We start from the raw sequence: 10487 nt of genomic DNA, 5'->3' as shown, positions 1-10487 counted from the left end.
AGGAACGCTGAGTATACATATGCATGCGTTATTATATATGCTGTATTTAAATATACATATGAAGAACCTTTCTTCTTGTTTTTGCTCGAGTTAAACGATCTTCTTATACAATGCAACAATAAAGGGGAAGCAAAGAAAATTATTCATAAAAAACATATAAAATATTCATAAAAGGGTACAATGTGTATAATAAGCTCTATATTATTAATAAAATATAACGAAAACATTGAATGATTGAATCGTACAAGGTCTGTTAACCCTATTCCCCTCCCTCGTACCCCGCATAGTAGAGGTATACAAATAACGGAATAAAGGAGGGAATTAAATTGTATATTTATATACATTAATATTATTATAATTCAGAAAAAAAGTAAAGAAAGAAAGAGTTATGGTTGGTAAGCATGCTTACAGCAGAAACGTAGAAATGATCGCCTGTTCGTTCAACTCACGTTCTGCTGCAGCAGCATCGAAGCAGCAGCACCCTTGCAGGAATGAGCAGTAAATAGTATTAAATTGAATAATATATTAATTAAAAGTGTTGTAATGTAAATTACTACCTTAAAGTATACAAAGTTGTCAACAAAAAGAACAAAGAAACCCTGCTTTTTTGATGTACGTTACCCCTGTGCGCCTCTGTGAACAGAGAGCGGCAGCTGTACTCGATATACCTGACGCATGCAGCGATAGAATCCCCATCATTTTCTTGCATAAATTTTGTATTTTTTTGAATATAATATCTATTTAACTCAATATTTATTGTACCATTTAGTTTTGGTGCTCCATATATTCATATTTTCCCAAGGATCAACAGCAGGAAAGTGGTGGTCTGGGCCGTTGCGCTGCTGGTAGTGTAGAAGGATAAAGGCGCTTTCTCCACCTGGTGGGGTAAAGAGGGAGAAAGCGACAATATTATCATAAATTTGAATATATTTATTGTTAATTATAATAAGGAGAATTGTTGTATATATTTAAATGTATCAACAGATGCTCCATTTCTGCTGAACCTCTCCTTTTTGCACAACGTTCTGTATATGAACGGTGAAGATGAAGTTACAGAGGTGTATTTCTTTGCTTTTTGCAAGCTTTTTTCTTCTTTTTATTACAAATGAAGGTTGGGTATTTGCCTCTAGTAAGAACGAAGACGAAGAAATAAGATTATTAGATGGAGAGGATGCAGATGTAGCAGACTTTGATATGGATGAAGACTTTGGCTCTTCTCCTCCAACAGGAAAAGAAGAAAAAGAAGGAAATAAAGTAAATAAAAGAGAAGAAAATGATGATGAAGAAGAACAAGAAGAGCAATTATTAGTATTAGATGAGGAAGAATTAGAAGAAAATAATAAATCAATAGAAGAAGAAGGAAATAAAGAAGAAAATGATGAATTAGATCTATTAGATGACGAAGAAGACTTAAAAGAAAATGAACAAAATATGAATTTTGTAGAGGAGAAGAAATCTACAATTATTAATAATGATGAGGATACAGCAGAGAATTCAGCAGACAGTACGAGCAGCAGCAACAGCAACAGCAACAACAATAGCAACAACAACAACAACAGTAGTAATACTACTATGTATAATGGACAAGAAGTACATACAGTTGACGAAGAAGGAGTACAATTAGATTTATCATCATTAAATAAACAAGAAGAAGAAAATATACAACAAATAACAGAATTTATAGAGAATGTACCTGTATTTAAGAAAGAAAAAGAAGAAAAAAAGAAAAAAAAAGAGGAATTAAAAAAGCAAAAAGAAATGAATAATCCTATTGATATATATAATAAAGAAATAGATGAATATAATAAAAATAAAGAAAAAAATACACAAAGATTTAATGCAGATATAGATAATGCAGAAAAAGATATACAGCCTCCTATTGATCCAGGACTATGGCAAAGAATTCGTCATTGGTATGATAAAAAGATGAATAAATTAGTAGAAAGGTTCGGCTCAGATATAAGTGACTAATTAAATAAATAAATAAATAAATAATTAATTAATTAATTAATTAATTAATTAAATGGGTAATTACAGGGGAATTAAATGAGGGGTTTAATGTATGATAAAAAGATGAATAAATTAGTAGAAAAGTTCGGCTCAGATATTAGTGACTAATTAATTAAATAGTTAATTAATTAATTAATTAATTAATTAATTAATTAATTAATTAATTAATTAATTAATTATTTAATTAAATGGGTAATTAAAGGGGAATTAAATGAGGGGATTAAGGTATAATAAATAAATGAATAAATTAGTAGAAAAGTTCGGCTCAGATATATAAGTGGCTAAATAAATAAATAATTAATTTAATTAATTAATTATTAATTAATTAATTAATTAATTAATTAATTAATATAATTGATTAAGTTAACTATTATAACGGCCAACTACATGAAGGGTATGGATATAAATGGTATATTTAATGGCTAAGAGAGAAGAGAAGAAAAGGGGAAGAAAAGGAAAAGAAAAAAATTGTTTGCTTATTTGTATACACTAATAATACATATATATAAATAAATATATAAATACAATGGTAACATAATCTTTCTTCTTTTTCTCTTCTCTTTATTGCTGCCTACCTATATATATATTACCTCTTATATACTATATTAAACAATATTTAATAAAAAAAACAACCTAATATATACAACATTGTGCAGCAGCAGCAAAAGGAGCAGCAGCAAAAGGGAGCAACAGCAGCGAGTGAGGGGGAAAGTCCTGCCTGCACGAATGCATGCATTATAGGACATGACAAGAGGCATTGTTTCTTCTTTCCTCTTCTTCTTTTTGTTAAGAGGAAAGAAAATAACATAAGGGGGGTAATTGCGCATCTATATCTTCTTTTTATATATACATAAGGGAAAATAAATTACGGTGTATGTACACCGCAGTTGGCTTATTAAGGGGAAGAATGCAGTATGTGTACACATTGTCTATGTAGTAGTACTACTACTACACTACATTATTATTTATATTTATATATATTTATATATTTATATAAAAATATATTTGTATTATTTGTATATACTGCATATATGCCAATGTACTTACACTTACACACCAGGTAGGGGTATTCGCATGGATGCATGCATGCATGCATGCAGACATCTGTGTGCTGCATTAATACGTGCATGCATGCATGCATGCGTATATTAATGCATGCATGCATTAATGCATGCATATTTAGGGTTTCAAGCCCCAAACTTTGTGTCTGTTTTGTTATTAGACAGGACAGCAACAACATTTAATAAATAATTAAAAACAAAAGTTGTATTTGTTGAGGTGTATATACACCCCAATAAAATGAATATATTTATAAATATAAATATATAAATAATAATTAATAATAATTAATGTATTATTATTAATATAATTATAGATATATTTATATATATATTTATATATTTATGCATGCAATATATTTAATACTGCATTTACCCATGTAAATGTAGCAATATAAGCAGCAGCAAGACAAAGAAAAAGAGGCAATAAACCTCCAATAAAAAAATGCAAAACATTTATCTTTGTATAACGAATTATTATTGCATTAGATGGTGTACTTACAGGTAATAAAAAACCTAATGTTGTTGCAAACTGCAAAGAAAAACAGAAAAAAGAAGAAAAAAGAAAATAAATAAATAAATAAATAAATAAGTACAGCAATCCATCACCAATATACATGAATATATATGCATGCATGCATGCATGTATGTGTGTTGAGGAATTAAGCAGTGCATGCAGGTGATTATGGGTAACAAGAAGAGAGTAAGAGGAGAGCATTATACATAAAAAAGAAAAGAGAAAAAAAAAAAAGAAAAGAAGATTAACCATTAAACATAACATAATGCATGCATTTAATTAATAATTAATTAATTATAAAACAATAAAAAAACAAAAGAAAGATAAACTCACAAACCCTAAACCCTAATAAACCCTAATAAACCCTAATAAACCCTAATAAACCCTAATAAACCCCAATAAACCCTAGTAAACCCTAATAAACCCTAATAAACCCTAATAAACCCTAATAAACCCTAATAAACCCTAATAAAGTGTATATAATTGTAATAAGACTTACATTAGCAGCAAGCATAATAAGAATAGGATTAGATTGTAATCCTTGTGCAGCATTAGATAAAAGAGGCATAATAATACTAGCAGTAGCTGTATTACTAGTAATTTGTGTAAATATAGTAATAAAGAACATAATGCATGCAATTTGTATATATTGATTATAATTAAATAAAAAAGAAATAAAATAAATTATTTCTTTATCTAATTGTATATTATTTATTATTTTTCCTATAACAAATCCACTACCTAATAAAAATAACAATCCCCAATCCATCTCTCTTTCTAGTACAACAAAGTTCAATATTCCTTCAAATACTACTTCTTCTCTTGCTTCTGCTGCTCCTGCTGCTCCTGCTGCTCCTGCTGCTCCTGCTGCTGCTGATGGGCGTGATGCTGCTGATGGGTGTGTTGTTGTTGCTGCTGATGGGTGTGATGCTGTTGCTGCTGCTGGGTGTGATGCTGTTGCTGCTGCTGGATGTGTTGTTGCTGTTGTTGTTGTTGTTGTTGTTGCTGCTGCTGCTGCTGCTGCTGCTGCTGCTGCTGCTGCTGCTGGGTGTGTTATTGCTGCTGCTAATGGTGGATCGTGTTGTGCTGGTCGTGGTGATGGTGGTGGTTGTGGTGTTGCTATTGTTTCTGGTGTTGTTACTGCTGCTGCTGCTGCTGCTGCTGCTGCTGCTGCTGCTGCTGCTGCTGCTGGTGTAACAACAACAGGTAAGGGAGAAGAATTACAATTATGTTTTAATTTTTTTATTTCTTTTCTTCTTTTTATCCATCTTATAGGTGCAGTTATCTGTACATATAAAGAAAAAAAAAAGATATTTATAAATAAAGAAATAAATAAATAAAATAAATAAATAAATAAATAAATAATATAATTAATTAAATACTGTTTGCTACCTTTATATTGAACTATTATTGTAATTGGGGTGTACGTACAACTTTTTGTATAGATGACCAAGAAAAAAGAGAAAAAAAGGAAGAAGAAGGAGAAGAAGAAGATAAATTATTATTATTATTATTATTATTATTATTATTATATTTATATCTAGGTTTAATAGGTAAGAAGCAAAGAAAGAAAGGAACAAAGAAAGCAACATAAGAATCATCAATATATCCATCATATTCTTTTCCCCATCCTTTTATTTCTTTTATTAATGTATGCCTAGATAACCATAAACATATTAATAATAACCAACATATAATAACATATATACGTGCCCAATATAATTCTTTTATTTCTTCTCTTTCTTTTTTTTCTTCTTCTTCCTCTTGTTGCTGTTGCATGCATGCATTTGTTGTATGTCTATTTCTATATCTCCTCCTCCTGTTGCTGTTGCTGTTGCTGTTGCTGCTGTTGTTGTTGTTGTTGTTCCTGTTGCTGCAGCAGCAGCAATAATGAATAATTTTATTGAATAAAAGTATAGATTTAATAATAAGTCTTTTTACTGCATGCATAGTAGGTATAATACCTATCCATATAGAACAAAGAGAGAACCAACAAATAAATAATTGAATAAAAGAAAGAGGATAACATATTATTAACCAGGTTGTATATGTTATTGGATTCTTTATTATACGAGGAGGAAGAGGAGAAGAAGAAGAAGAAGAAGAAGGAGAAGGAGAGGGAGTAGGGGAGGAGGAAGGGAGAGAAGAAGGAGAACGAGAAGGTAGAGAAGGAGAAGAAGAAAAAGGAGGAGGAGGAGGAGGAGAAGAAGAAGAAGAAGAAATTAATGACGAAGAAGACAATGGTATTGATGAGGAGGAGGGAGGGAAAGAGGAAGGAGGGAAAGAGTAGGGAGTTAATAAAGAGGAGGGAGTTAATAAAGAGGAGGGAGGTAAAGAGGACGGAATTGAAGAGGAGGGAATTGAAGACGAAGGAGTTGAAGACGAAGGAATTGAAGAGGATGGAATTAAAGAGGAAGGAGTTGAAGAGGATGGAATTGAAGAGGATGGAATTGAAGACGATGGAATTGAAGAGGATGGAATTGAAGAGGAGGGAATTAATGAAGAGGATGGAATTAAAGAGGACGGAATTGAAGACGAAGGAATTGAAGAGGATGGAATTGAAGAGGAGGGAATTAAAGAGGATGGAATTGAAGACGAAGGAATTGAAGACGAAGGAATTAAAGAAGAGGGAGTTGAAGAGGACGGAATTGAAGAGGAGGGAATTGAAGAGGACGGAATTGAAGAAGAGGGAATTGATGAAGACGAAGGAGTTGAAGAGGAGGGAATTGAAGACGAAGGAATTGAAGACGAAGGAGTTGAAGAGGAGGGAGTTGAAGAGGACGGAATTGAAGAGGAAGGAATTAAAGAGGAGGGAATTGAAGAGGAGGGAATTGAAGAAGAGGGAATTGAAGAGGAGGGAATTGAAGGAGTTGAAGAGGATGGAGGTAAAGAGGATGGAGAAGAAGAAGAAGAAGAAGAAGAAGAAGAAGAAGAAGAATTATAACTATTATTAATATTATCTATATTATTATTATTATTTATATTATTATTATTATTATTATTTATATTATTATTATTATTATTATACATATAATCTAATACATGTATAAAGATAGCATTAGATGATGATCCTGTTAATGTAGATGATCCTCCTATTGTTGCTGCATATGCACAACCTATATATAATAAATTCCTTATTTTTTTATTATTCTTTTCTCTAGTATTTATTCTATCCAATTTATTCCTATTTATTCTATTATTATTTCTTTCTTCTTTTATTACAGGACAAGAATATGAGGAAGAAGAGCAAGGGGAAGAAGAAGAAATATTGTTGTTATTTCTATTCTTTTCTTCCTTTTTTATATTATTTAGGTGTATAGACACCTCAGAGGAAGAGGAAGAAGAAGAAGAGGAAGAAATAAAATAATCAATATTTGTAGATGATGATTGTTTTGTTGAATAAGAAGGAAAAGATATTGTCTGCTGCTGTTGCTGTTGCTGCTGCTGTTGCTGCACTTCTTGCTGCTGCTGCTGCTGTTGTGTAGTTGTACTATCTAATGTACTTTCTTTCCTCTCTCCCTCATCATGATCATCTTCCCTCTTCTTCTTCCTCTCCTCCTCCTCCTGTTCCTCCCTCTGCTGCTGCTGCTGCTCCCCTCCCTCCTCCCCTCCTCCTCCCTCTTCTTCCTCCCCCTCTTCTTCTTCTTCTCTTTCTTCTTCTTCCTGCTGCTGCTGCTGCTGCATTTGTTTAATCATAAGATCAATAATAGGACAAAAGATGAGCATAGTAGCAGTATTACTAAGAGAAGAAGAGAAAGAAAAAGAAGTAAACATAATAAAAAGAGTTAATTCCTCGGGGTGTATAGGGGAAACAAATACAAGAAAAAAAGCAATTTGTTTATCTAATTTAACTCTTTTTACTGCAGCAGCAAACATAGTTGCCCCTATAATAAGAAAAGATATATTATTAATATATGCAGCAGCAACAGCAGCAACAGCAGCAACCTTTAATAAAGGGAATAAAAAAAAAGGATAAAAAGATATTATATAAGGATCTATTGTATTAAATAACCATGTTATTATTATTACTATTATTATATATAAACAACGTACTTTTTTATTATAAAAAGAATAATATATAAATAATAATAAAGGTATTAATAAACATAATATTATTATTATTATACTCTTATAATATATTATTCCTTCCTTTATATTCTTTATTATATTTATTAATTTATTCTTTTTTTCTTCTTTTTTTTCTTCTTTTTCTATACTATTTAGGTGTATGTACACCTCATAATCATTATTCTTCTCTTCTTTTTCTTCTTTTTCTTCTTCTTCTTGTTCTTTTCTTACAGGAATGTTATTATATATATTATTATTATTATTGTTATTATTTATATTATTATTATTATCTATATTATTATTTATATTATTATTTATATTATTATTATTTATATTTTTGTTGTTGTTGTTGTTATGAAGATAAAGGGGAGGAGATATATTAATTGATCTATTATAATAATCTTCTTCCCTTTGCTGCTGCTGCTGTTGCTGCTGCTGCTGTTGCTGCTGCTGCAGTTGCTGCTGCTGCTGTTGCTGCTCCTGCTGTTGCTGCTCCTGCTGCTGCTGCTGCTGTTGGTCTTCTTGTACATTGCCATTTCTTCTTATTTCCCTCCATGGATAATCACAGCAGTTCTCCTCTGCTGCTGCCATGGAAGGCTGCATGACTGCTGCTGCTGCTGCTGCTGCTGTTGTTGTTGTTGTTGCTGCTGCTGCTGCTGTTGCTGCCGTTGCTATTTATTGGTTATATATTTAAGAAATAAAAAAGAAAAGAAAAGCAAACAAATAAAAAAGAAATAAAAAAGAAATAAAAAAAGAAATACTTTTATTTATAAATAAAATATACTTTAATAAACAAAAAAAAAAAGAAAAAGAAGAAAAAGAAGAAAAAAAGAAATAATTCTTTTTTCTCCTTTTTCTTCTTTTTCTTCCTTTTTTCCTTTTATCTAAAGAAAATAAGAAAATAAATAAAAAAGAAATAAAAGAAACAAAAGAGGAAAAAGAAGAAAAAGAAGAAAAAGAAGAAAGAGAAGAAGAAATAATTCTTTGGTTAGTATTATTCTTCTTTCCTTTTCTTCTTTTTCTCCTTTTTCTTCTTTTTCCTCTTTTTTCCCTTATAAGACAGCAAAAGAGTAAATATATATTTAATTAAATATAATATATTTAATTAAATAAACAAAAGAAAAGAAAAGAAGAAGAAAAGAAGAAGAAAAAAGAAATAAAAGGTCTCCTTTTTATTTATTGGTGACCAATGGTCACCTTTATTTATTTGCGGTGTATAGGCAGGTAAAAAGAAGAAAATAAATATATTTTATTTCTTTTTTATTCTTTTTTTATTCTTTTTTATTCTTTTTTTTATTCATAAAAGAAGAAAAAGAAAAGAAAAACAGATGAATCGTTAGATGGCCAGGAGACCTTAGGTCTGTGTCGGCGGTGCTGCTGCTGTTCCTGCTGCTGCTGCTGCTGCTGCTGCTGCTGCTGCTGCTGCTGCTGCTGTTGAATAATTAGTACTTTTTCTTTAATAAAAGGGTATTATTTAATTAATAAAAAGAATAAAATGTTTATTTTATTATTTATTTATATTTAATTTATTATTTATTTATTATTTATTTCTTTTTTTATAAGAAAAATAAATCCCTTTTTATGCCTATGGCTAGATGTCTTATGGCTAGTCGTCTGTGCATGCAGGTGCTGCTGCTGCTGCTGCTGTTGCTGGTGTTCCTGTTGCTGCTATTTTTGGTGCAATTTATGCTGTTTATATGCTATAAAATAAGAAATAAACATTATTAATTAATAATAAAAGGAATTGGTCTTTTATTTTGTTAATTAAAGGGAGAAAAGAGAAGAAAAATTATGTCGCTAGTTGGGGTGTATAGGCAGCTCATTGGCTAGTTGAGCAAACAATATATTATTAATTGTAAATAAACAATATTTCTTTTCTTTTCTTTTATTAATATATTTATTATTATTAATAAATATAATTATTATTTATTTATATGTATGTATTATATTAATAAAAGAATATCTGTTATATAAATATAATACAAATATTATAAATATTTATTTATTTATATTCTTTATTTAATTAATATATTTTTGTTGCGGTGTATGCACAACAATGCATGCAGCCCCAAAGAAAAAAATAAATGTCTTATTGACTACTGCATGCATTTGCTGCATGCATGCGTTTGCTGCATGCATGCATTTGCTGCATGCAGCAGCAAAGAAATATAATTGTTATATTTGTCTCTCTTCACACAGCAGCAGTAATTAAGTGTATATACAGATAAATATATTTGCTGCTGCTGCTGCTGCAGCTGCGGCTGCTGCTGCTGCTGCTGCTGCATTATTAGGGAGAAGAAGTGCATGCACTCTCAATTAATCTATTCTTCTCCTGTAGAATTGCTGCTGCTTCTGCTCTCCGCAGCAGCTGCTGCAGCTCTGCTGCTGCTGCTGCTTGTGCTGCAGCAAGCTTTGCTGACCATCCTGCTATTGCTTGCTGCAGCTCCTGCAGTTTCTGCTGCACTTGCTCCTCTGTTAGGGGAGGAAGACAGGGGGCCCCCCCTATAGGGGGGCCCCCCATGGGGGCCCCCCCAGGATTTGAACCCCCAGTAGAAGAAGGAGGAGCGAGGGATGGGCCTGCTGCTGCAGGTGGTGCTGCTGCTGCTGCTGCTGCTGTTTCTGTGTTGGGTCGGGTACGAGATGCATCTGTTCTTGTTCCTGCTGCTGCTGCTGTTGCTGCTGCTGCTGCTGCACTCTGTTGAATGCAGGTTAGTTGCTGCTGCTTCTGCTGCTGCTCTTGCTGTTGCTGTTGTTGTTGTTGCTGCTGCTGCTGCTGCTGCTCCTGTATCTGGCGGGCATTCTTGGGTAATGACTCCCTTGCTGATTTAATTTCT

At 31.8% G+C, this 10487-nt stretch overlaps 2 protein-coding genes across 2 annotated transcripts; both read left to right on the top strand.

Moving 5' to 3' along the window:
• Positions 1-1044: 1044 nt before the first annotated feature.
• EMWEY_00037260 (hypothetical protein, conserved) lies at positions 1045-1971 on the top strand (the record flags this gene model as incomplete). The annotated part of the gene is made up of 1 exon (XM_013482227.1): positions 1045-1971. One exon carries the CDS (start codon positions 1045-1047, stop codon positions 1969-1971), a length of 927 nt encoding a protein of 308 aa, XP_013337681.1.
• Positions 1972-5529: 3558 nt separating this feature from the next.
• Positions 5530-6529, top strand: EMWEY_00037250 (hypothetical protein; the record flags this gene model as incomplete). Its single annotated transcript, XM_013482226.1, has 3 exons — positions 5530-5536; positions 5661-5828; positions 5952-6529. The coding sequence occupies 3 exons, from the start codon at positions 5530-5532 to the stop codon at positions 6527-6529; spliced, it is 753 nt and encodes a 250-aa protein (XP_013337680.1).
• Positions 6530-10487: the final 3958 nt, after the last annotated feature.

The sequence above is a fragment of the Eimeria maxima genome, genomic scaffold (assembly GCF_000499605.1).
Source record: "Eimeria maxima Weybridge genomic scaffold, Emw_scaff554, whole genome shotgun sequence".
NCBI classification, from domain to species: domain Eukaryota; phylum Apicomplexa; class Conoidasida; order Eucoccidiorida; family Eimeriidae; genus Eimeria; species Eimeria maxima.
Note: the sequence above shows the minus strand (reverse complement) of the source record. Positions and strands in the feature narration are given on the sequence as shown.